This window comes from Hippopotamus amphibius, chromosome 13 (assembly GCF_030028045.1).
Source record: "Hippopotamus amphibius kiboko isolate mHipAmp2 chromosome 13, mHipAmp2.hap2, whole genome shotgun sequence".
In the NCBI taxonomy this organism is placed as follows: Eukaryota; Metazoa; Chordata; class Mammalia; order Artiodactyla; family Hippopotamidae; genus Hippopotamus; species Hippopotamus amphibius.
This window is the reverse complement of record NC_080198.1, coordinates 41,847,326-41,873,904: the sequence shown is the minus strand read 5'-3', so window position 1 is coordinate 41,873,904 and position 26,579 is coordinate 41,847,326. Positions and strand designations below refer to the sequence as shown.

Genomic DNA, 26,579 nt, shown 5'->3' with positions numbered 1-26,579 from the left:
TTCTGACTGGGTCTCCCCCAAGTCCCTCAAATTGCTTCGCATTTGAAACTGAAACTGCTGTCCTCAGCAAACATTTAGAAGGAACCAGCTTTTGTCTCCAGTTTTTAAGGTGGAAACGAGCACAGAGTGGTTTAGAGAGGGCACTGTTAACACTATCTGTGCCTGAATTTGCTTTGATACCTGCATGGTATCCAAAGGCAGAGACATCTGACAACCCCTCTTTCCTAGCAGAGACGGGTGGTGTCGCAATCCAACCACATCAGGCACGGGTGTGCCTAGGCCAACCTTCTACGACTCTGAGTTCTTTCCTGTAGCTAATGCTTCATCTCACTTTTGCATGAGTACAAACTACGACTATCTAGCTTCTAAATGATAAGCATATGAGACTCAGGATAGAAGGTTGTATCTTAGTTCTTCAGCTGGAGCTGGGGACAGTAGGACTCAGCATCAGCAGAGGGATCCAGTCCCTTCATCAGTAGCCTCCAACAGAGGAAAGAGCTACAAAGAAGGCAAAAGTCAGGCTGGGGTGCACGAGTTCTTCCCTAACACCATTAAGGCTTGGTTTGTAATGTTCTTTGATATTGGACATGGACAGGCATTAGCACTCCCACTGAGGCACTAGTCTCAGAAAACAAAGCCTTGCCCTCCATCTCCACCAGTGAAAAGCAAGGGATGCTGACTTTTTAGCTGACCAGAGATTCAAATGGAGGACATTAGCTCAATTAGCATAATGGACCACATAACGCATGGCTGGCGGTTCACTAATTGTGAACCTGTACTTTTCTGAGATAAAAATAAATCTAGGACATGTAGCTTGTAACACTGGGTTCCCTGGCCAGGATGATGGGCTGCAAGGGCTCCAGCCTGAAGCCTTGTAACAATGCCCCTCCCACGTGCTCCCACAGCACCTTGCTTGTCCCCACCAAGCTCTTCTCATGCTATCCTGACACTGCCTCCTTACTCGCCTGCTTCTTTAGTCCCTCTGCCCTTGCAGATGGCAGGAGAAAAGACTGTGTCTTGCGTATCTCCAGCACCTCTCCTGATTCCTAGGGCCCAGGAGACCCTCAGGAAATACATGCTTAACGAACAAGTTCAAAGGCACTGTCTGCCCTTCTTCTCACTGCAGGAACCCGTCCCCACTCCCACCCCAACTTGGGGATGGACAAGCCTTGTGTAAACCTGCCAGCCCGTGGCCTCCCCTACAGCAAGGCCGGGGCTGGTGAATCTCAGGCCAGGACTGGGGCACTTTAGGGATGGAGGTGAGTGCTGGCCCCTCCGCTCATCCAATTCCCTCCTGACAAGGAAGCTGGGGCCCAGTGTTAATGCCATGCTTTCCCATCTGGGTATGACATACTGTGCACCCCAGACAGGAAAGCTTCCTGAGAGAAATGATACGATGATGTGTTGTTAAAAGAAGTCCTTTCCCCTCATGCGAGATGTGTGCAGTCCCATTTCACAGAGAACACGCCTCCCCCGGGACCTGCCAGCCGGTCCTCATCAGCAGAGACATTTCTAGACAGTCTCATTGCTGGTCAGCAATTTCAATTGTTTGCTCATGGCCTCAGTTAATAAAAAAAAATTTTTTTTTAGCTTTTTGCTAAGGAAAACAGATCCCCCCGCCCCCTACCCCCCCGCCACCATGGCTTTAATCAGAAACATGAACCGAATTGATGAAATCTGGTAGCAGCATGTACACTGTCTAAAAAGGTCAACACTTTCCTCTCATAAAACAGAAGCTGTCATCCTGAGGGGGTGGAAGGTGAGACTGAGTCAGTTAACTGGGTCTTTCTTCCTCGTGCCCACAGGGCTGGCTTTTTGGTGCTTGTCTGGAGGCCAATAAACAAGTATAAAACAGACAGTTTATTTAAGAAACTGGAGAACATGCTAGGCAGCATGAATGTGTTTTCCTCAAGGTGACGGGGGAGCGGGTTCACAGGCCTGGTCCGGCAGGGTCTACGTGAGTGTTTTCCTGCCAAGATCACCCCTTGAGGACCACAGTCTAATGAGCAGACAGTAAACGATTCACAGGGGACTTGTGCTGAGGCAGCTGCACAAAAACTGCAAGCTAAAATGTCACCACGCGCGTATTTTTTTTCCTGCTAGGTAGGGGATTATGTTCCCCCTCCAAGCATAATTCACATCTGGCAATATTATTTATTTCCCGCCTTTTGTTTGGCCATGCCGGGCAGCTTGTGGGATCTTCGTTCCCCGAACAGGGATGGAACCTGCTCCCTCGGCAGGGAAAGCTCGGAGTCCTAATTGCTGGACCACCAGGGAATTCCCCCCGCCCCGGAACTATTATTCAACATTGATCTTTGGGGGGGGGGAGGGGGGTAAATAGAAAGCAAGGAAAAAAAGTCAGTATTTAATGAGCACTCTGGTCGTTGTGATGTAAGGAGGTGTCAGCTCAGGTGAAGACAGTTTGAGAAATTCCACTTACTTCTTTTTCACAAAGCAAATGATGAGTCCGAGGGCAAACAGCAGGAAGACGCCACCTCCCACCACTGCGAGGATGATGACAGTCAGGTCTGTGAGCAGAGACACAAGGGAGGGAGATGAGGAGACACGTGGTGTTAGGCTGGGGATGAACTTCAGCACACAGTCTTCAAAGACGGCCGCCATCCACGCCTCCCCTGCCCGTACACACAGGCTGCTCCTCGCGTTAGGAGAATCTGCTTCCTTTCTTTTTGAATATGGGCTGTGCCGGTGTGGGCCTAACCTTTTAGAAACCTGTCAGCTTCTTGTGTTTCCTGAGGAAAAGCCAGCCATGTACGAAGTCTGACTATGCTGAGACCACCATGCTGTGAGGAAGCCCAAGTAGCCATGTGGAGACTCCATGAGGAAAACAAACCAAGGCTCCAAGCCTTGAATGTGAGCAAAGGGGAACCATCCCAGCTCCCTCTAGCTGTTCAAGGCATCTGGCTGAGGCCCCCGATATCTTAGAGCAGAGCAGGATAAGCCACCTGCTGTGCCCCATCCAAATTCCTGACCCATGGAATTGTGAGCAAAAAAAAAAAAAAAATTGGTTATCATCTAAGCCACTCAATCTTGGGGCAGTTTCGTCATGCAGTGAAAGATAACTAAAGCAAACTGGGGGACCTACCAGATCTACTCCAAAGGCTACTCCTGGCCTATCCCAGCTGTGTTCCCCCAGTCGCCACAGCCTGTGTTGGAGGAGAGAAGAGCAGGGGGTGTAGAAGAAAGCAGGGAGTCAAAAGTCAGAGGTGAAGGAGTTAAGGAGAGGGTTGTTTCATGTATGCTGTCCTCCTACAGTTGTACAAAGGAAAAAGAAAATAAATCAGATAGAGAGCCCTGCACCAAATTGGGATTTAGAATTTCTGGCTTGTTCAACAAGAAAACAAAAGGTGAGACTGAGAGAAAATAGGACTAGAAATAAATAACAGGAAATGAATGTAAGAAAGGAAGAAAACCCAGGAGCTAATTCGAGAGTGTGGGAAAGCTTTTCACTTGTGGCTGCTGGTCCTCATCACTTCTCTTGCTGCTAACCACCTGTGTGGCCTTGGGTGGACATACAATCTATCTGACCACCAAAAAGGGAAGGGGCTGGGGAAAAAAATCTTTTGGTTGCAACACTCCGTGGTGCTCTGTGACTATCTTGGAATAAAGGGCAAACATGGCCTCAGTATAGATTGCCTGAAATTCTTCAGTGGATACTGCCACTTTGGGCATAAAGGCAAAAATCCTCATCGTGGCTCTGAGGCCCACGACTGAGGGCATTCAAGGATTCTAATGTTTCACTGGACTAAATAAAAAGTGCCAGCATCATGTATCTGTGTCACACTTTCCAGTTCCTCACATTTTAATCACCAACACTGAATCCCCAGTGATAATTTTATGGGGTAGTTACAATCATCTATTCTGTACAGAGGAAGATGAGGGAGATCAGAGGAGTATAAAGACTTCCCCTATGTCAGAAAAAGATTAATAGTTGATTAACTACAAAAATGCCCTAATTCTCCCCCTGCCCTGATCTATGTCCTTTATTTACTGTGTGATTCTGCAGCTCCTCCCATCAAGAGATGGAGTCTACCTATCCACCCCTTGAATCTGGGCTAACCAAACCAATGCTGTCAAAGGGATGGGGTATGAGTTCCTAACCTAAGCATCAGGAGACCTTGCATGCTTCTCCCAGCCTCTCTTGGATCTCTCTGCCTCTGCCATGAGAACAGGTCCAGGTTGGAGGATAAGAGACCATGTGGAGGAGAGCCAAGGAATCCCAGTTATCCTGGCTGATTTTGGCTGGGCCCCTGGCATGTGACAGTGCTGGACAAGATTGACAAAGTCCTCTAGCCAACTTTCAGCTGCCTGCAGGTGCTTCAGTGAATGAACCCTGACAAGCCCAGCTCAGACCAGAATTGCCCAGCTAACATGTGAGCAATAACAAATGGCTGTTTTTAAGCTGCTGAGCTCTGGGGTGGTTTGTTATGCAGCATTATTGACGCAATAGCTGACTGATACATGGACAGCCAGGACTCAAATTCATGCTTTCTGACTCGCCTTCCAGGCTTGCTCCTGACCCCTCAGCCACCAACTGCTATCCACCACCACCACCAAAGGACCTTACCTCTGGTCCTTGGGGTAAGTGAGACCCAGAAAAGCAGGTCCAGCTGCTTCCCGCTCATGGGGCTGCAGTTGGAGATGTTGACCCAGAAGCTGTGATAGCGGAAGCTTGGCTTGGGCAGCACCTCCTCCTCTAGGCTGAAGATCTCCTCGTTGTGGGCCCGCTGCTCCTGGATGATCATGAATGCGCGCCCGGTCTGGCAGACCACGCCCGTCCGCTCTTTGAGGAAGGTCAGGCAGGCCACCTGGTCTCGGGGTACACTGATGTTCCAGGACACGGATGCAAGGGATGGCAGGCCCCGGTCCCAGATAGGGGTCCTCAGGTAGACCTTGCTTTTCGTGTCTGGGGTCACTGTGAAAACACCTTCCTCTGCAGGAAAGGAAAGAGAATCCACTCAGATGTTGTTTCACTCAATCAAGACGGAGAGAACATGAGGTGGAGAAGATGATGTTACACTGTGCAGACTACAGAGCTTCCTGCCATGATGGAGAGGCTCTGGATCTGCACTGGCCAAGAAAGTAGCCACGGCCACACATGTCTGTTGAAGACTTGGAAAGTGCTTGGTGTGACTCAAGAACTGAATTTTTAATTTTGTTTACTATTAATTTAAATTTAAATTGCCACATGTGGCCAGTGGCTACCATATTGTTCAGCAAAGGAATAGAGAGTCTCAGATTAGGTTCTTGGGCCTTTTGGAAAAACCAACCAACCAACCAACCAAACACAAGACAGGCCAGTTTGCCAAATTGGTGGCTATCTCCACTTCCTTTCAGAAATGCCCTCAACGGAGCTAACATTCATCTAATGCCCTGCTCCATAGTGGGACTGGTGTAAACTGACCTCTGTTTTGGAGATTTAGAAAACTTCAGGTTGTGGGAAGAATTCTAGAATTGTAAAGCTGAAAGGGTCTCTGACATGTCAACTAGTCCACTCATTACCTTCAGGTGAGATAAAACCCCAACACTCCACACTGAGGAGGCTGTCTTATTTTCAAAGACTCCCCAGAAGGAGTTTCTCTGATAAGCTTGAAGATACCAGGCAACCTGGACTGACTTTAATCTTATGGCCAGATTCATCTCCCTCCCACTTGTGCCTGTGAGAACAAAATTACAGAGGAAACCTCGAATTAAGGTCTTGGTCAATTTAAAAATGAACTGAGCAACTTGTAGTGGTGACTGTGAATTTTAAAATCAACCATGTAGAGTTCACCATGGTGACTGATTTAAACCTCATTTACTGCCTGAGAAGATCATACACTAGCCTCCCAGGAGGGGTCTGCTCTGCCATGCAGGAGAATGCCCTAGAGATTCATCTCTCCCAATATTCCTTCCTCTGTGCCCTCCAAAATGCATTCTGAATTGTCAAAGCAGAATCATAAAAATATCTGCATAAGGATTTTTATGTTACCACCTCAAGAATACAGGACTCGGGAATATTTGGTTAGTTCTCATTTATGCCCTGCCTGCTTCCAAAAAAGCTTTGAACCTGATTATTTGTTCTGCTGCCTACCAACCATCACCTCCCACTGTCAGAGAGTCTTATTTCTAACTCCTGGAATTTTCCACACTAGGTTAATGGTAAAGTCAGGATTAGGACTCATCATCTTTTGTGAGGAACAGCCCACTCAGCTAACCCTTCTCTTCAAACTGACAATTAAGATGATTACAAAACCAAAATAAGCGCCCCAACAAGAAAGGCTAAGGGGGCATGCAGATAGGGAGAGAGCGAAAGACCCCCTTACCTTTGAAGTGGGGGATAAAGGACACGGTCAGGTCCTGCTTGGAGGCCTCTTGCTGAAAGTTGGGGACAAAGGTGCGGAGGGTCACCGAGACATTCTGCTTCACCTGGATCTGCTCGATGGAGCCTCCAGGACAGAAGGAGCCAAAGTAAAGGTCCTGGCCGGGGACAGCACTGGCCACTAGGTAGCTGAAGCTGGTGTTGCAGACCCTCTCATGCGTGTGCTGCTGCAGCTTCTGGGCCGGCACCAATGCCAGGCTGACGCTGTCCTTGGGCACCAGCAGCTTCCAGGAGAAGTCACGCAGCTGCACAGGCAGCTGGAGGATGTACCATGGCACCTGGAGCGAGTAGGACTTCCTCTGGCAGTACCGGTGGTCCAGGCAGCCTGCAAAAGAGGGGCTCATGGTACCCAGGCTAGGAGGAGACCAGAAGTGCATCCTCTCCAGCTCTCAAGTCAGCCCGAGGCTTTCTCACTTTTCCCTTTGGTCTCTCCTCTCCTGCTCTGTCCTACACTCCTGCCTCTTTGATGCACTTTTCCTAGATTCCCTCCTGCTCTTGCATTCTTACCCTCCACTAAACTGGCTGAACAACTTCTGGGGAGTATTCAGGGTTGAAATTTTCTCTTCTTGTTTGCTCAAGTTCTCATCTGAGGCAACTTGTGTCTTAGATGCTAAGTGCCACAGGGGCAGGGTACAGGTTTTTCCCTTCACCCAGCCCTGCTGCCCAGCATCCCTGCCTGTGCAGAGGCAGTTCTGTGTAGTGGTTAGAGCAGGGAGTAGAGCTGGGGAGATCTCAGCTGGTGTTTCAGCTCTGCCGCTTCCTAATGGGGTGGCCTTGGCATTTCTGATCACACTATTTACAACACCCAGTGGACCCCACTAAGGCAGGGCAGGGGCGTACTTATGGTTTTCTCGGCATTGATCCACAGGCGTGTCAAGTCATCACAAAGGAAAGAGATCTTGTGTTTGGAGCCAGCTGTCAGGGTGAGGTTGGTGCTGCAGGTCCAAGAGTCCAGACACACGAAGCAGCCGCGGACAAACTTGAGGCTTAGTTTGCTGGGCCGTGGCTCGATGGTCAGGGACATGGCGTGCTCGTTACTCAAGTCAACCACGTAGGTTTTATCTGGAATCACAAATAGAAAACAGGCATGAAGAACGTGATCAGGACCAAGCCCGTGAGATGGCAAAAATGAGCACAAAACCTCTCGTGGCTGGGGAATGTTGGGAAATTTGTTTATTATTAAGACAACATTTCGATAGCTTGAAACAAAATTTAAAAAGAAAATCAGTGGACTGCATTTTGACCTTATGTAACTGCTTTCCTTTCCTCAAATTAATTTTAGTCCTTGTTCATATACATGCATATTTTCATCTACTTAAAAGGGTGGTGTATATAAAATTTTATACTCAGCTATTACTTTATTATTTTATACAGATATACTTATTTTACCATACAGTTTTTGTACTCCTAATCTTCTAAAATATTCATTAATTTTGGTCAACCCAGTGAGATTGAGCATCATCTATTTAAATATTCTCCTACTATGAATAGTAATTAACAACAGTTGGTATTAGCTCAGGAATAGACAATTCATAGGCAGGAGGGAACCATAGGTATTATAATTTAGTCTCTAATAAGGGCTACATTTCAAATAAGTGATAAAAAGATGAACTACTACTCCAAAGGCTGGGCCAGGAGAATGGTCTCTCCCATTAGTAAAAGAATAAAATTACACTAGTACCTCAAAGCAGTCATCAAAATAAAAACAAAGAGAACATCTTTATAAAAATGGAGTAAACACAAGTTATAAAAGCCAAACAAACAAACAAAAGATGAAAATATCTGACTGACTTAGGTACCATAAATAATGTTTAAAGGCCAAGGGACACACTGGGAGAAAATATTCACAACATAGAATGAGCAGTTCACAGTAAAGGAAATACAAGTGTCCAAATATCCAAAATATGAAGTGTTCTTAATATCACTTGTAATACCACTTGTAATTAGAGAAAAGCAAATTAAAATAATGTGTACAGTATAAAAATAAAAACCCCACGCCCCTATAAACCCAGCACTTTGGACAAGAGGCTGCCTCTGGAGATTAGTGTAACAGGGTTTATGGAGGGCCTGGAGTGTGCTGGAAACTGTGCTGAGTGTAGGAAGATGGAGGAATAAGACAAGGTGCCTGATTGGGAGCTTAGCAGGACACAGACATTCAGATGGGTAAACATGACATGGTGTATGGTGAGTGCAAACCACTCACATGGGGGCTCTTGGGGTTGTGGTTTGGGCACTTGTTTCCCACTGCTGGGGACAAAGCAAGGTCAAGTCTCTTGAAGCCCCCCACTTCCAAACCGCCAGCTTCTTTCTCATCTCCAAGACTAAGAAAGAACAGAAACAGCACATATGTGATTCCTTCCTGCGGCGATGAGGGGCAGATGCTGTCTGGGGCTCCCTGGGCAGCTTGAGAAGGGCCGGGGTCTGCCAGGGTTCTCCTCTTGGGATTCCTGCTGGCCTGAGGTGCGCTCCCTGCTTTGGACCCCACTACGTGCCACTGAAACTGCTTCTGGGGGGCTTCTGGGTAGGTGAACACGTGGAGATTTGGGAAGAGAGCATGGAAGCTCTGCACCCCTTCCCACACACCCATGCATCTCTTCCATCTGGCTGTTCCTGAGTTCGATGTGTTATAACAAACCAGTAATCTACTAGGTCTTCCAGTTTGATGTTGAATGGAGTGGTGAGAGAGAGCATCCTTGCCCTGTTCCTCAAAGGGAACCTCCAGTACAAAGGGCAACAGCCCCCACCCTGGGTTGTAATATCCTGCATGAAATACCTACAACAACTTTCATCACATGCATACCTGCTCCTTCCCCCTCCACTGGTAAAACCCGTGTTGGGATCCTATATCTACTAACATGAACGTGGTCCCAGATTTAAAACAAGACAAGGGTACCCAGTAGAGCAAATTCATCCTGAAGGCAGTGATTCCAGACTGGAAGACAGAAAACTGAAGACATCCGTGTGGACGCTGGGGCAAAGGAGGTGGGATGGAAACATTGTCTCATAGAATCTAAGAAGTGAGTGGTTTTCAAGGTGCATAAGAGGGATTCGTAGGAGGGAAGTGGGATAATTCATATCTCCACCAAGATTTAAATAAGGCTACATTAATTTGAAGGGATTTTAGGTAAGACATCCAAAATCCTAGGTAATGGCAGTGACAGGGAGACAACAGAATGAACCACTGAATGGGGGAAGTGGCTTGGAGGAATCCTCTTTTCTCCACCACACACACGACAAGAATTGAACATGGGGAGATGAGGAGAGGTGGAGGTCAGTTTGGGACACAACCTTAGAAGGCGTTGAGGAAACAGTCCTTTTCTCCAACCACAATCTCATGGCCTCCCAGCATGCCCCACCAAGGAAGCCTCAGGAGTGGTACCGTCCTTAGTCTAAGCCTACCCTTAGTCACCATTGGCTGGGGATAGTGCTTGCTATCTAGCAACACTGAAAGGGGTGGAGCCTCACTGTCCAGGAGTCATTGACATAGAAGAGGGGCAATCTCCCTGGGTAGAAATGGGAGGCTCTGCTATGACCAAGGAGACCTGCACACACATATACAACAACTCACTCCCAGCACAAAAGAAAGCAAGGAAAGAAGGCCCCTGTCAACCCAAAACCAGAAACAGTGGTGATGTCAGAATGCCTTACACATGCTCCTCTTTTCCCCAGACTCGCCTGCTAAGACTCTGACCTTGTCCTTGCTGGGTACAAATCCCCTTCTCAACCCACACCCCTACTCATGAAGCCTCTGTTCCCAGCACTCACCATCCTCTTCCCCCAAACCAAAGCCACTCTGGGCTCACCCTGTTGCCCTTCCAGGTGCAGAAGAAAACCATGAAGGTCAAAAGACCCTTTTAAGGAGGTTTGAGAAAACCCGAGAGTGAGACTCCAACCATATTAGTCTCTTGCCACAGTCTAAATAAGAAAATGAATCAAAATCAGCCAGAACAGGACCAAGAGACCCTGGACAAATCCACCACTCCAAGTAATGACTGGTACAGACAGTAACTGCAGAGCAAAGCCAGAAACTTCAGAACTATCTGCTGGTCTCCAGGGGCCAAGCTAATGAGTTATGGCCAACCACGTAGAGACCGAATCTTAAACAGGGAGAGTTAAAACAAAATCGACAGTTTGTGAAAGGCTCCTTCATCCAGGGGATGAGTGTGTGTCTCTGCAAGTTCTCTGCTGATGGGGAGGAAGGAAAGGAAGAGGCAGGTGTGTGAGAAGGAATGGAGGTGGGGTCCTTCAAGGTGGAGGACCAGACTGGCAGGTCCACAGTCAGCCAGACGTTGGGAATAAGGACTGGGTGAGCCGTGAGCACCTGAGACAGATTCCCCCTTAAACACTTTATCTCTGACGCAGGGAGGAAAAAAGGCTCAGCACTGCTTCCTGGCCTGGGGAGAGGGGGCCCGGAGGAGAGGTGTGATGTGTATGGGCTGGCAGGGCACCCACCAAAAAAGGCACACAAACGCATTGCTTCCAGCCATCTACCTCCTGGTAGTGTGTGTTAGAACATACCCTACGCTGTAAACAACTCAACCCTCAGAAAGGACAGAAAACTTGCCCTACGGAAAATCACCAACCCCACCCTCCATAACAGTGTTTGGAGGCCACACACCCCACATAGGTGAGGACACCTTCTTGCTAAGAGACTTGGAGTCGAGCAGTGGCCTATCCAGGGCAGGGCAGTGGGGATATTTCATTCCCTGTGAGGGAATAAAGGGGAACAAAGAATTTCAAGACAATAATAAATCTGAGTAAAGCCAGGCTTGTTTTTATTGTCACTATACTCCAGCATTTCTAAACAATGTCAGTGATAAATTACTCTCCCTCACTAAAAATTGTTTTTCTTTCCAAAATTGTTTTTCTTTTTTTTTTTCAAAATTGCTTTCTTATAAAGCATACAATTTGTATCTCTATTGAGCAATAATTGAATTATAATAATCTGTACATATTTAAAGTGCAAATTTGACCAGTTTTGAACCTATGTACCCACCTGTATATACATCACCACAATAAGATAGTCAATACATTCACCACCCACAGAAATTTCCTTGTGCCTCCCCCTCCCTCTTCTCACCACCCCCCTGGGTGGTAGGACGGGTGTTTTGTGATGTCTAAGCCATCCCAGGGCTACCATTGGCTGCAGCAGTGACTTGATGACCAAACAAAGCTGACGGGTGTGGCTCCTCATTGCCTAGGAGAAGGTATGTGTAGGGAGATCAGGAACCCTGGCACGGACCACTGGGAGGCTTCAGCATGGCTGAAGTTACTGGCAAACCACAGGAGTTTAACACAGATATGGACCAACCAACCATAAGTACAGAACAATCACAAGCGAGGAACAACCAGCCCCTAGCACAGAACAACCAACCACAGTTGGGGAACAACCAACCACAAGCACAGACCAGCCAACCACAGGCAGGGAACAGCTGACTGCAGCACTCAGGAAAGGACAGCCCCTGCCAAAACAAGTGCAGAGACAGGGCCAAGGTGTGGAAGACAGCCCAGTGGGTAGAGATGCCAGCCAAAACTTCCTCTGAAACATCTATCATCTGTGCAAGAAAGTGCAAGAGAGAAACAAGACCAACAGCATTTGTTACCACCAGCTGATGAAGAGAGTGAATGAAAACAAGAGAATCAGCTGGAGCAGAATCAGGAGATCCTACCCTGGAGAACGCTGCCCATCCCAGTGATGCACAGTGTACAGAGAGTCCTGGGCACCTGCAAACTATCCGCTGCATCCCCAGAGGAGCCTGTGGAGAATGGCCACTCACACGGAGACCAAATGTTACACCCGTAGGGTATATAGATTGCAATTATTCACGTAAAATCAACCAGATATGAAAAGACAATAAAAAGAAGAAACTCCTTCTGGGAAGTGACCTCCTGCATCCTACAAGTCTCATCTGTCTTCTGGATTGTAGGCTAACTTCTAAGGACAAGTGCTGTGTCTTTTTCGACTCTGTATCCCTTCCTTGACCTAGAACCTTGCAGGATAACATTTAAAGAGTGCTTACTACCTGCCAGGCACTGCCACCTCGTACCTCACAACACCCTACAAGGGCAGTCCTATTATCTCCATTTGAAGATGAATTGAGTCACACAGTAGTTAAGTGACTTGTCTAGGGTCATGCAATAAGTAGGGGAACCAGGATTTCAAATCCATGTAGGCCAACTCCAGAGTAAGTGCCCTTAACCACTGGGCTATGTCTGCAAACAAGCTGTCCACACGTATTTATAGACCCAGACAAACGTGTGAGTGCACAGGGCTGGCTGCCTTGTGCAATCTCTTGAAATTTAGGGTCCACGCTGGGATTCAAAGGATCAAGATGGATATGTCCAGAAATCAGAGCCCTCGGGGGAGTCCAGCCTTGCCTGATTTATCTCTAAAATAATTCTGCTGGCCAAACTCACTCACTTGTATAGAAAAATGCAAACCCTGCTTGACGTAAAGCCTTGACACTGCTAAACACATCTAAAGTGCAATTAACCACTATTTACCTCAAAACTGAAGCCATATCCTTCTTGATGCTGGTAATAGCATGTTTAACAATTTGATTAGATTTATAAATAAACCCAGCTAATGTTACAGGAAACAGAATTAATCAGCAGCACTTCACTGTGACTGAGATGATAAACAAATCCTTCCATCTTCTAAAACTCAAACCCACTCCATTTCCGAATCCTTTCATGGCTGTTTTCAACATTCTGATAAAATTGCGAGAGGAGAGCCATCAACATGTGTCAATGGACACACATGCGCATACACACATGTGTATATAAAGTTACGCCTTGTACACAGTCATTGTGAATTAGAAGGAATCTTGGGTCAAGGTATGAAGGAACTGAGGCTCCCTGAAGAGCTGGGCTGCAAGTGGGTGCCAAGTGGGCACCCTCAAGGCAGCATCAGATGGGCAACCCTGGGAGTGGATCCCACACGGTCGCTTTTCAGATGTTTATCAGCTATGCCATCCCACATTCCCACTTAATTTCTCTGCCTGGTTCTGTCTGCTTCCCAGAAGTAAATAATAATAAAAACAAGGATGAGAGTCAGCCCTGTGGGCAGAACCCATCCTCAGCACACATCACAGATGTCCTGGTTCAAGACCACTGATCACAACTCACAGACTCCAGCTCATGGACGAGCCCCAGGAACAGCCACTCTGAACTCATCCTGTACCTTCTTCTCAAGATCCATGCCACGCTCCTCCGTGAGGCAAGAGCACCCAGGGAGCAAGTTTTAAGGAGGCGCTCTCTCTTGGGGGCTGACCTTGTACTAACACAACCCTGAGGGTGAGCATCTGCGTGAGAGTGAGCTCCTTAGAGCAGGTACCTCCTTCAGTGTTGTGCCCTGGGCACATGACCTCCCTGAAGTCCTGGCCCTGATGATCCTTCTCTAGGTTCACAGCATCTCAGTGAATGTGTGTGGAATGATACACAACCTCATTCTCACAGAACCTGGGGTTCTATGTGGTCCAGAAGCACATGCTCTGGGTTTTGAGCTTGCTCTGCTCCTGGCAAGCTGTGTGATGTTGGGCTAGTTCCATAACCTCTCTGAACCTTCTGGTCTCTCATCAATAAATGAAGATAATTCCTGTCTCCCATACAAGGCTGTAATAAGGATTAGCCGAGACCATGTGTGTGGTGTGCTTAGGGCAGGGCTTGGCATGCAGCATGTGTGCCCATGGAATGGGGCACTCAGCCAATAAAAATGTTATTTAGCGTCACTGTTCATGGTGCTGGTGGCATCCTAATTCACACTGCAGGCTCAAGTCAACACATGAGCTCTAGAATGTAACCTTCCAATGTCTTCACTAAAAACAACTTAGCACCCTGAACGCAAGATCATCTTAGCTGCTTCTGGTGCTGAAATGGAACGGCATGCCTGGTGTTCACTGGTGAGCTGGTCTCATTGCCTAGCAACGCACTTTCCGAAAGTCTTACAGGGTCCAGAGTCCAAGTGTGCCAGAGCCACAGACGAGAAGTAGGAAGGGAACCTCACCCCAAGCAGACTACCCAGGAAGAAAAGAAGGTGCTGGAGGAGGGGCAGGGGAAGGAAAGTGGCGCTCACTTACTGCTTTCACTTTGTGGATGTTGGACCAAAACTTGAAACTGCAGCCGGAGGATGCCTGGATTTGGGGCATCTTGGTCACAGCCCTGCAGAGAGAGGTTGAAGTTCCCGGCCATGTTTCCGGGCTGCTTGTCCTCCAGCTTGAACACCTCGGGGTTGGTGGTGGAGCCTGGGATGTAGTACTCGACCCGCTCCTCCTTCCTCACGCAGTTGGAGACATTGAAGTGGAGGAAGGAGACGCTTGCCCGCAGGTGCTCAGGGATGATGAACTGCCACGTCATGAGCTCGTCCTCGGGGAAGCCATCCGGGTAGTTGGCAGACATCAGGGTGGCTGAGCCTTCACCTTCAAACACAGATTCGATGATGCACAGGCCTGTTGGGGGTGGAACCCAAATGAGAGAACAGGAGGCGATTAGACCCTGCCCTGGTCTTCCACGGATGGGGGGATATGGGTTAGAGAAGAGGTGAAGGTGGGTCTCAGGTCTTGAGCACTGGGTCTGGATGTGGCATGTTTACACTCAAAGTGGAGAGTGAGAACGAGGATACATCAGTGGTGTGTGAGTAAGTGTTCAATAACCCACCCAGCAGGGGGAAAAAAAAAGCCTTAATTTGTAGTGTCTGCCCACTTCCTTGGTATAAAGATTCCCACTACAGCTGATTTCAAGCTACTAATAGGAGATGGATGACTGTCGAGTTGGGAGGAGATGGACAGCCTCTCCCCATCACATAGGATTTTCACCATACAGATCCTATCAGCATCCCTAACCTCAAAGCATAGGGACTAGTAAAATGTAATACATTAACTAGGAAGTGATGCATTTTGAGTACTTATTACCTTTGTTCCTAATCTATTTAATTTTAAGTTTATGTAATTTTATTTTTAGTAATGGCTCTGTTTAATACCAGCTCACAAAATTCCAGAACACTTCACAACTGGCACTCATGAGCTACTGTGAACCAGCTCTGGCACACCACCGATACAATTCTAGAAAATGTGAAAGAGACAGAAGACAGCACAAAGACATGAGAAACAGTCACCAAGGGGTATGTCTGTAGAGCCAGTTCCGTTTCATTTCTTGAAAACAAGCCTCACATACAAAGGACAAAGGAGTGAGTCACCACCTGGTTTGTTTAATGGAGGAGGGTAGGTTCATACCAGGCCTGGCCCACATGCTTACAGAAGAGTGGGACTTCCTTTACGGTATTCAGATGGAATCACACCATTGTCGACATCTGACCATTTCTGATGGAGAGCAAGGGTGATTTTGTAGGTTTCAACCTCAGCAAACAGCAGAGAGAGGGCATGGCAAGCTCACGTTTTATAGACGACCGGTTTGCGATGCTGAAGCCAGAGACGTTTCTGTCGTGGAACCACGGGAAGTCCAAGGCCATTTTCACTCCCTCCTGCATCTTGATCCGGGACACAGTGCCATTGCTGCAGAAGGTTCCAATCCTGACCAACGTGGCGCCAATGCGGCCGCTGATGCTGTGAGTGACTCCGTCGGGGCAGCTCTCCCCCAGCCCGATCTGCCTCAGGCGCGGGAGGGAGAACTGCAGCTCTAGACCGATGTTCTTGTTAGCTTTGACGTCCCAGATGAAGGTTCTGTTGAGGGTGGGCAACACCGACGTCGAGGGCTGAAGATGAACCTCTCCAAAAGGACACGGGCCTGACATGCAGTCTGAAACACAGTCACAAAGCAATCTGGTCACAAACACCACTCACTGCCCCTCCTCAGCCCCTCTTTGGAGGGGGTGGAGGTTTACTGGGAGGAGGGGGTGCGCACCCATTTCCTGGCTGCATGGAAGTTGGCTGCCAAAGGCTCACAGATGCACCCCTCTCTGGGGAAGTGCCTCGGCTGGAGGGAGCTGCCCTGGGGCAGAAAAGCCTGAAAGGTTTCCCTGCCCCTGACTCCCATCTTAATGGAGTGGCAGCCCACAGCCAGTCACTGCCGACCCAGGAGTGAAAAGGCTGACATCTCCGCTTCACACACAGCCTGGCAATTGTCACTCAAGTTCCAGATCAGCCCGCAAATAAAACCACGTCTTTGCTTTGCTTTCCTCATTTTATCCTGCTTTCCTCACTTCACAAGTTTCTTCCAAGGGCACTCTCTTGATACATGATTTAAAGACAAGAATCCCTGTATCAGGCTCTGCTTCCAGGGAACCAGACCCAAGTCTCCCTCACTTTTTGAAAGTTCGCTTTATACCACTTTGCTTTTACGAAAGACTTACATTGGTACCTGTTTCTGCTAACCAAAATAAATCCCAAGAGAATTTTCGCTTTTATGAAAAAAGGTGGAAAGAGAAAAAAGTGTTCAGTATTTGTTTTGCAGGGAGCTGTTACAGAGGTAGTGGGTACTCCAAGAGTGGCACCACCAAGCTCCTTCCCTGGGAACGACTCAGCATCAAGCTACTACAGCTCTGAACTGTGTCTGTGAGCATTTGTGATTTGTTTTAAATGACTTTGTGCATCCGTTAGCAAGATGTGTCCTAAGGTAATTGTTTCTTTGATTTACGCCATTTTGGCTTGTGAAAAACGTCATACTTTTGGGTAGCGGGATAGGGGGGCCTGCATTGTTTTCCAGATTAAGTTAGTGGAGTCCAGTTGGTGGGTCTCTGCCTAGGCCCTACTGGAAGCCAGAGGAAGTCCTCTGCAGTGAAGCCTGTGTTTTGGGATACATATGCTACTTCCTCTATCCCGAAAGACTCATGTTTTCTCAATTTTTAGGGTGTTGCGCCAAGCTCTACCATTTGAAACTGGTTTTCCCATCAACACACTCATCAACAGATTGAGTACGCTCTGAAGGTACAACCCCTTAATGGCTGGAATCCAGAGGCAAGGTCATCTTCTTGCCTCCTGGCTTTAATGCTGGTATTTTATTACCACTGCACTTGAATTTTTTTTCCCCAAAGTCTAACACTTAATGACATCCTTTGATGTACTTTGTTTCCTAGGCCTTTTTAAAACAAAGGGAGAAATGTTGCTATCAGGGAGGCACTAAGAGAAAGCAGGCACCCTAATAGTGAGGTGCTTGAAGGCATCTGCTGTTTCGAGCACCGGGAATCTGAAAGGTGCAGTGGACTTTGGCCACTGTAATAAGAATCTGTTAAGTCTTTATTGCTGCTCCAGTGGAGTATTTGAAACTACTGCCAACTTCAAATGGAATTATGGGAGAACTTCCGAGCTGCCTAGGACCTCTGTGGACATCACATCAAACCTCTCATTTTTGCAAAGCAGCCCTGGAGTCTGGGTGACCTGTGTGGCGCGTGCAGTGCACACGCTCCCAGGACAAAAGCCCAGGCTGTGTTTGGTCGACTTGCGCTCTTGCCAATGCACGTCACTGCTTAACCAATAAAATAAGGTTAGATAATAAGGTGACCAGGGCAGCTAAAATTAGATTTTGTGTGTAGGTACAGATAGTATCTATTTTTTGGAGCTCGTGGAAACTTCATTGTTTCTATCAAGCAACCTCTTTCCTAACTTTTCAACTACACTTTCCCATGTGCCCTGGAGTGGCTCCTACTGGGTTCTGTGTTCTTGTGGGATCATGTGACCCTACTAAGGCAGTGGTTCACAGCCCTGGTTCCACACTAGACTCACTTGTAGGACATTTAAAAAATACACATGCCTGGGCCACCCAAGTGATTCTGATTTAATTCCATACCAAGTACCTGGAGTCAAAAAGCCCCATCTCTCACCCATGGCTCTGCCACCAGCCATGTCACCCTAGCAGTGTCAGGTTGTGTGAGTACTTCTTAATTTGTTGTTAAACCTCTGTTTTCAGAATGGACACACAAGTAAGAGTAGTCAAAATGACGGGCATGCCTCCGAGTCTGTTCCCTATCCAGTGCAAAAATGTTAAATAACTAAAATGATTCCTATCCAGAGGATGGAGAAGTATCATTTCTGAAGTGATTCACACCTCATTTTTCCCAGCACAGATTTCTACTTTCATTAGCTTTAATGGGGCCATTCAAGAAAGGATGACATTGTAAATCAATTATACTCCAATATAAAATAAAATTTTAAAAAATAATTAAAAAAAAAGAAGCGATGATGGCAGAGGGGCTAAACTTTGAAACTTTCAGAAAGTTTATTCAGGAAGGGTTTTTAAAAACAAGAGGCAAGCAGAACACTGAACTTGATTCCAGTGTCTAGATCTATAACCTAAAAATTTTATTTTCATATCATTTTCAAAAATTGTGAGCATGGGTCTTTATTATACAGTAAACTATGTGTGGTCTGTGTGTGATACTGGTCTTGTGAGATGTGTCTTGTGGGATGAGATTGTGGTACCCTTTTTCTTTTCTTTTTTAAAAAATATTTATTTATTTATTTGGCCATGTTGGGTCTTAGCTGCGGCATGTGGGTTCTTCGTTGTGGCATGTGGGATCTTCAGCTGCGGCATGTAGGATCTAGTTCCCTGAACCCGGGCCCCCTGCATTGGGAGGGAGGAGCCTTAACAACTGGACCACCAGGGAAGTCCTAGCACCCTTTTCCTTTTTCAAAATGGCAGTCACTTTCTTGGCTTAATTGATTATAAAAGTAATACATGCTTGTAAAAAAATGACAGAACAGAAGAACAGAAAGAAGACAATGAATGTCACCTGTTCCCCTCCCCTACTCACTAGAGAAATAATATAATTAGCATTTTGGTGTTTAACCCTCCAGACTTTGGGCTCTGTACGATTACGTGTATTTAACAAAGTGGGATTAAACTATACAAACTATTCTTTCTACTAAAAGCTGCATTGTTTTTAATGGTACAGAATGACCTGGGGCATCTTTCCATGTCAAATACATAGATTTACTTCATTCTTTTAATAGCAACACACCATTCCTTTGAATTCTTAAGTATATCGATAGTCTCCTGAGCTCTGTAAAAGCTTCACTGAGATTTTAATTGTAATTGACAAACTCGTAAATTAATTTGGGGGAGAAATGACACAAAAAATACTGAGATTTTCATCAAGTAACATGGTATATCTCTCTATTTATTTACATCTTCTCTTTGGTCCTTCAGTAAAATTGCATATGTTGCTTCATATACATTCTATGTATTTATTAAGATTATCTCTAAATACCTAACTAGAAGTTTTGAATAATGGGGACCAAAAGCATGCATAGTGGGAATCCTTATGTTGTTCCTTGTTTTATTGGTAACGCTTCTATGTCTGGCTGTTAAATATACTTGCTATCAGGTTTGTTTGTTTGTTTGTTTTGGGCATGCGGAACTTCCCCCATCAGGGATCGAACCTGTGCTCCCTGCAGTGGAAGCATGGAGTCTTAATCACTGGACCACTGGGGAAGCCCCTGCTATCCGTTTTTGATAGATACAATTTGTTAGATTAAGAAAACATCCCTCTATTTCTGGTTTACTAAGAGTGTTTTATTAAAAACATTTAAGACCATCTATTAAGACAGTCAAATGGAGTTTCTTCCCTTTCACCTAATCACACAAAGCAGTACATTAAACTGATTGACTAATGGTGAACTATCCTTCCGTCTTCCAACAAGCCCCCCTGCTCCTCTTGCTTTAGTCTTTCAATGCAGTTTTTGCATTTGATATACTTATATTTTACTTACGATATTTTTGGCATATATATTCATAAGAGATTGGTCTATGGTTTTCTTTTTTTATGCGGTAGAAGATTTTGACATCAGGGTTGTAACAGCCTTATAAAATGAACTGTGAAATTTCACCTCTTTCAATGCTCTAAATGGGGTTTGGCAAACCATAGCTTACAGGCCAAATCCAGCCAAACACCTGTTCTTATAAATAAACGTGGGGTATTCATTGCCCATTTGTTTATCTATTGTCTACGGTTGATTTTGTGCTATAATGGAAGAGCTGAGGAGTTGTGACAGAGACCATCCAGCACATAACGCCTGAGATGTTTACTCTCTGGCCTTTTACATAGAAGGTTTGTCAATCTTTCTCTAGAATGGTTTAAATATTATGGAAATTATCTGCTAACTTGGAGTTTTATAGGACTCCTCTGTGAAACCATCTCTAATCCAAACTCTGTTCTCCTTCACACTGGACATTTTTTCCAATCTCCTCCTTGGTTATTTACTTATTCAGGATCCCCCCCTTTCTTTGAGTCAATCTGGCCCATTAAATTTCCCCTGGAAATCATCCTGTAATTCAGATTTTCACATTTATTATCATAGTCTCTAACAATTTTAGCAATCTGCTTTGTATATGTCATTAAATCCACATTCATATACCCAACGTTGTACATCTGTAATTTCTCTTTCTTTTTTCCAGGAGACTAGTCAGAGTTTGTCTATTTAATTGGTCTTTACAGAGAACCAGGTCTTGGCTTTATTTATCAAACATAGTTTTTAAAACTGCTTTTAAGTACTTTAATTTCTCCTTTTATTTTTTATGAATTCCTTCTTCTTAATGTTTATTTTATCCTTTTTCTTCCTTCATGATCTATTCCCAATTCATTTATTTTCAGTTAAAGGTGAAGAAATTTTGAATATAGCTTTGATTAGATCAAAATAGCGTTCACATTGTTGTTAACATATCTATTAGTTCCTAGTTGGCGTGCCACCTTAAAATGACTGGGAAAGTATACCTTTAATTCTTTCTGCCTGATTATTATTTCTTATGTCAATCTCCTATCCCAAACTCAAATTATGATTAATAATACCAAATATCTATAGTTTGTTGACTTCTGATGTGTCATACACTCTCAATCCATAATTTTATTTCATCCTCAAAACATCCCTATTGGTTGGAACAATGCCTTTATTTTATAGACTAGAAAACTAAATCACAAAGCAGTTAAGTAACTCATATGAAGCCATGGGATCAGCCCACATGATCAGTAGCCCTGGCATTTGAGGTCAAACCCAGGTCCCTCAGCCTGCAAAGCTACTGTTTTTTTCCCATTGTGCCTTGTGGACCCATTTACCCACTCTTATCTCCTCAACCTTCCAATTCTTCTGTCCTCCAACTCCCTTGACTTTTGCTCCTGCTCAGCCAGATGTTTTTAGCACATCAGACAGAGCATCACCTGAGGATCTGTAGCTCTGTTACAAAACACTGTGGCATAGTGGTTACTGGCAAAGACTCTGGATCCAGACTACCTGGGTTCCTGTCTTGCTGCTACACACCAGCTATGCCGTCTTAGGCAAGTTCCTTTCTTTGAGAACTTCTCCTAGGGCTGCTTTGAGGATTAAACAACTGAAACCATGTGAAGCACTTAAAACTGTGACTGGCCACATAAAAGCTAAAGAGAGTGCAGAGTTTCAGAACAGATCTCACCTCTCTAGCAATAGAGGCTGGCTTAGTGTGGAAAAGAGAGGCAGGGAAGCCGAACTGTCCCTGAGTGCATACTTACCAATATTCTTCTGGATTTCGATAACAAAATAATTCTCTGGATCCCGGCAGCTAAAGGAAAAGACTATTTTCTCTCCTGCTTTGATGGACAACGTGGTCACCCATCTTTTAGAAAAAACGATGTGACAGGGCTTCACTGGCAGAGTTGGAGTCCCAGGCTTTATGAGGACCATAATGTTGCTTCCACGTGGCAGTGCAATCTCATAAGCCTCTGAAGGAAGGAAGAAAAATGGAGTGAACAGGATGATTTAGGGCTGCCAACCTGCTGCCGTCCCCTCAGTTGGTCCAGGAGGATGCCCTCCTTGTCCCCTTTGTTCCTTCTCCCAGGTGTGAGAAGTGGGATGACACAAAATGACAGTATTATCTTTACCTGTGGGCAAGATCCCGGCCACTGCGGGCTGGGCATTGACACACAGCTCTTGTTTGGCTGATTAATTTTTCTGAAAATTAAAAACACTATATCACATCCTAGGTGTCCGGAGCAGTATGTTTTCAGATACCCTATCTGTGCAATAACACTAAATAGAGAGAAACTGCCACATCTCTTCACAATATGAATGTAGGTGAAAGTCCACACACAGAAACTGTCTTTCTACAGAGAGACGTGCTTATCTGTAAAAAGGGGCTATCTCCTGCCCAGGCCACTTCATAGGCCCCCATGCACACATATATGCAGCAGTGGAGGCTGGGAAAACTTGCAGAAATTAGATACAAACATATTGTATCAATGAACTTGGAAAATTACAGTCAAACAAGGCTAATACCTCAGACGGAGGCGCAGCAAAATTATTTGAGCAAACAGTATCAAGCAAGAGAGATGGGGGTTGGTTACTAAACAGAGGAGTGGGTACACACCAGTCAGGACAGGGCCCTGATTCATGAACAAGCCCAATCTCCTTCCGATTCCCTTTGCTTCATGGATTTTTAGGTCCTCTCAGACCAAAAGGGAGAGCTACTTTTCTTCTTAGTAGCCACTGTCCCTTCCCTGACTTGGGTTCTGATTAGGGTCTCTGGGTGGCTGATGGGCTGGGAGCAGAGGATGGGGGGCCCGTTGTTTGGAGGAGGGAATCATGGGGCTCACAGAGAGGCTGGCATTGGAGCCTCTGTCCCACCGTGTTCTGCGCAAACAGCTGGTCGGCACCTGTTATGGCGCCTTGTACATGAAGGGGCTCAGTAACTGCTTAGCCAGTGAATAGCTGGTTATATAGAATTTAATCAAAAGCTTTACTTTTTCCCTCCCTTTAAAAAATTTTTAGAATCAAATTTATTGAGATATAATTTATATACATTATAAAAGGACCTAAAGAGTTTCGACAAATGTGTATACACACGTATACCACCACAAGCAAAATATAAAAATATTCATCACCCTCCAAAGTTCTCTCGGCATCCTTTGCAGTCCTGGCCCCAGAAAACTATCCATTAGTTTTGCCTGACTTAGACCTTCCTGCAAAGCAGTGTGCATACTCACTTCCTCCCTTTTACCCCTGGCTGCTGTTGCTCAGTGTGTTTGAGAGTCACCCACATAACTGCATGGGCCAGCAGTTTGTTCTTTTTCACTGCTGAGTAGTATTCCATTGTCTGGAGAGACTGCAATTTATTTACCCAGGCACCCATTCAGTGACATTTGCATTCTTTCCAGTTTTTGACCAACCTTGTGCTTTCATTTTATCAGAACTGCTAGCCTGCTAGAGAGCTGTACTCACTTCTCCTCCCACTCACTGCACGGGAGTGTCTGTGTTCCCACAGCCCAGCTGCTGTCTGGATTTTTGTCAACCTTCTCTTGTACCCCTCACGCCCTCCCCACCCCCCATTCACTCTGCACCAGCCCCACCAGGCAGCAGCTCTTTATGTAGGGTGGAAATTGATCTCTCAACCTGTGATAATGAACGCAAATACTTCCTCCAGGTTACGAGGGAAGAACTTTACCCTCTCTGGGCCTCATTTTACAAATCAGGGGGTTGGGCTAGAAAAGCTCTACCTTCCCTGCTAGCTCATCTGTAATCAGTATCCGAGGAAATAAGAAGCGATTTTGCAAATGTAAGCATTCCCAACTACAGCCCAGCAGTGACACATCTCTCAGAGCACAGGGGCACCAGCACAGTTCGCTTTGTGACTTGTGCTCAGATTTGCATTTTTGGAGCAAAATGTCTTATCTCTCTAACCTCAGCTTGTACCCGTCTCCACCTTGGTCACTGTGCTTGGGCCACCTTTGCCTTCTTTCTTGAACACATCAACTTCTTTCCTACCTCAGGGCCTTTGCATGTGCTGGTCCTGATTTTTGAAATGCTCTTTCCCTAGCAAGAGCTGGTTCTTTTTTGTTATTTAGGTTTCAGCTCAAAGATCACCTCCTCGGAGCAGTCTACCCTGACCAGCTACCTAAAGTGCTCACTCCATAGCTACCCCAGCCATCCTGCACCTGCTTTTTGTTCATCCCTGCTCTTCTCTCTGAGAGGACCTGTGCTATTCATTCCCACCTCCTGCGATCAGAATGGGAGCTGCTGCCTACAGGTAGGCAGCAGGAATTTGCCTGTCTTTTTCATTGATAGCCTCAGGACCCAAACAGTGCCTGGTACCCACATGGAGGCACAATTGAGGCCCCTCCCAACAGCACCATAAAAATATCTCCACATTCTTGTCTTTGCCGCATTTAGTTTCTCATAGACTTACTACTATTCCTGTATTTCAGTTTGGGCTAATAAATCTGGGTGGGAACCAGGGACTCTGAGCTTTTTAACTAATAGCCTCAGAGAAAGAAAACATTCTCTAAAGCAGAAGTTTCTTTCCTTGAATGCTTCATCTTCAAGCAGCATGGCCGCTGAGAATCTTCTGAAAGAGATCAGAAGGCCCAGGGGTTCTTTAAGATACCAGATTAAAAATGAGTCTATGGTGGGGACTCGAGGGGGGGGAGTCAAGGAAGGGAGGGAATACGGGGATATGTGTATAAAAACAGATGATTGAACCTGATGTACCCCCCCCAAAAAAAAAATAAAATTAAAAAAAAAAAAATGAGTCTACATGCATGTTCAGAAACCCAGTTGTCAGATGTATATCTGGGCTGAATGTGTCAACCCTTGCGTTCTCTTTCTGTAATCATAAAGAAGGTCTTACCATGTTATTTGTAAAAAAAAGTCTTGGGGTACGGGGTCTCCGAAGGCTCGGCACACTCTCTCACAGCCTCCAACCCTGGGTCTCCACGGGGGCTAATTCACTGTCAAGTGAAGCTGCAATCACCTCAGAGCTGCAGCCTGGCTGGCTAGGTTACCAATTTCTTTCTTATTTCTTCTCTTTGGCAAAAATATTAAAAAAATTCCTGGCTCTACAACTGTGATTACTGTTATTTTATTTTATAAAGAATGCCTCACAGCTTGCAGGACCTTAGTACCCTGATCAGGGATCAATCCCAGGCCCCCTGCGGTGGAAGCACAGTCCTCACCACTGGACCACTGGGGAAGTCATGGTTACTGTTACTTTAATTGAGTGTTAGACCCTAAGCAGATCAGCAGTTCCCTAAGGCTGGAGGTGGAGGGGATGGGATGAAATACAAAGGGGCAGAGGAGACTCTGTAGGATGAGAAAACCATTCTCTTATTTTGACCACGGTGGTGATTATAGGTTGCACACAAAAGCCACAAATCATCAAAACTATGTACCTAAAATTGGTGAAGTTTATAATGTGTAAGTTACACCTTAATAAATAAAACAGAGGGGAAAAAACTTGTGCTAGAAAAATTGTATTTCTACACAAAGCAGGCACTTAATAAATGAAAGAAAGAATAATCATGACCACAGTTAAAATATGGTTTAATAATATATTGAGGTGGGCCTAGTTTCTCCCAAGTTATGTATAATAATTTCAAATAGCTTTAAATTAGATTTTGAGAAGAAAAGGCTGATCTCAGTAAAATTTCTCCATTCAGTTCTTCTCTTCTGTTTTCAGCCAGGTCAGTACCCCAAATAATTCTGCATATATGACAGTCTATTCCATTATCAATGACAGCCAAATAAAAATGTACAATCTTTTGAAAAAATTCATTTTTTTTTCTTTTAGAATCTTTGAAATCAACTATTCATTCAAACATTTTCTGGGTTCATGCTACGTTCCAGGGACCATCCTGGGTGCAAAAGATTTAATGACAAAAACAGCTGTGGAGTTCCTGCCCTCTGGGAGTTAATAGTCTAGACTAGGGGTTTCTAAGTGGTCCATGGAGGGCTTTGAAAATGATGACGTTCTAAGTCACAGTAGGCCCAATGTGGGACCTGGGAATCTGAATCCGAAATACTTTTTTCTTCCCCTATGGTGGGAGGCAGGGATTCCTTTTTTGTCTATTTTTTCCATATGGAAAACCAATTGTCCCAACTCTAATGACTGAATATGCCAATTCTTCCTTCATGAATTGCTAATGCTACTTCTGTTGTTTATATTTTTTATTTTGGGTCTAAATAACCCAGATTTTCATCCAAACTCCTTTTGGAAACAAAGCAGATGAAGCCTTGTAAGGGTTAAATGACTCACTTGGGGTAGACTTTTAACATCTTACCATGTTTCTTTGCTCTGACTTCAGGATGACCAACCCAGCATGTTCTACAGTCAGGCCATAGTTCGTATCTCTCCTTCAGTGCCCCAGATCAGAGAATCCCCACCTGGCTCAGAGCCCAGGGAGCACTAAAGGGCTTATCCACCTTTGCAGCAGGAGACCATTTATATTACATGCTGTTTCCTAGGGTCACAGCAAAGGCCATGTTATTTTCAACTGTCCCCCCTCATCATC

The 26,579-nt window shown here is 45.6% G+C and overlaps 1 protein-coding gene across 1 annotated transcript in view; it reads right to left on the bottom strand.

Annotated features, from left to right (window-relative positions):
* Positions 1 to 26,579, bottom strand: part of CDCP1 (CUB domain containing protein 1) — a 46,625-nt gene that overhangs the window by 971 nt on the left and 19,075 nt on the right. Inside the window, exons 2-8 of the mRNA XM_057705548.1 lie at positions 21,810 to 22,019; positions 15,770 to 16,132; positions 14,458 to 14,826; positions 7,220 to 7,441; positions 6,324 to 6,704; positions 4,586 to 4,951; positions 2,441 to 2,528 (exon numbers count right to left, since the gene is read on the bottom strand). Of these exons, the coding sequence (XP_057561531.1) occupies positions 2,441 to 2,528; positions 4,586 to 4,951; positions 6,324 to 6,704; positions 7,220 to 7,441; positions 14,458 to 14,826; positions 15,770 to 16,132; positions 21,810 to 22,019 (1,999 nt within the window). The remainder of the gene's footprint in view (positions 1 to 2,440; positions 2,529 to 4,585; positions 4,952 to 6,323; positions 6,705 to 7,219; positions 7,442 to 14,457; positions 14,827 to 15,769; positions 16,133 to 21,809; positions 22,020 to 26,579) is intronic.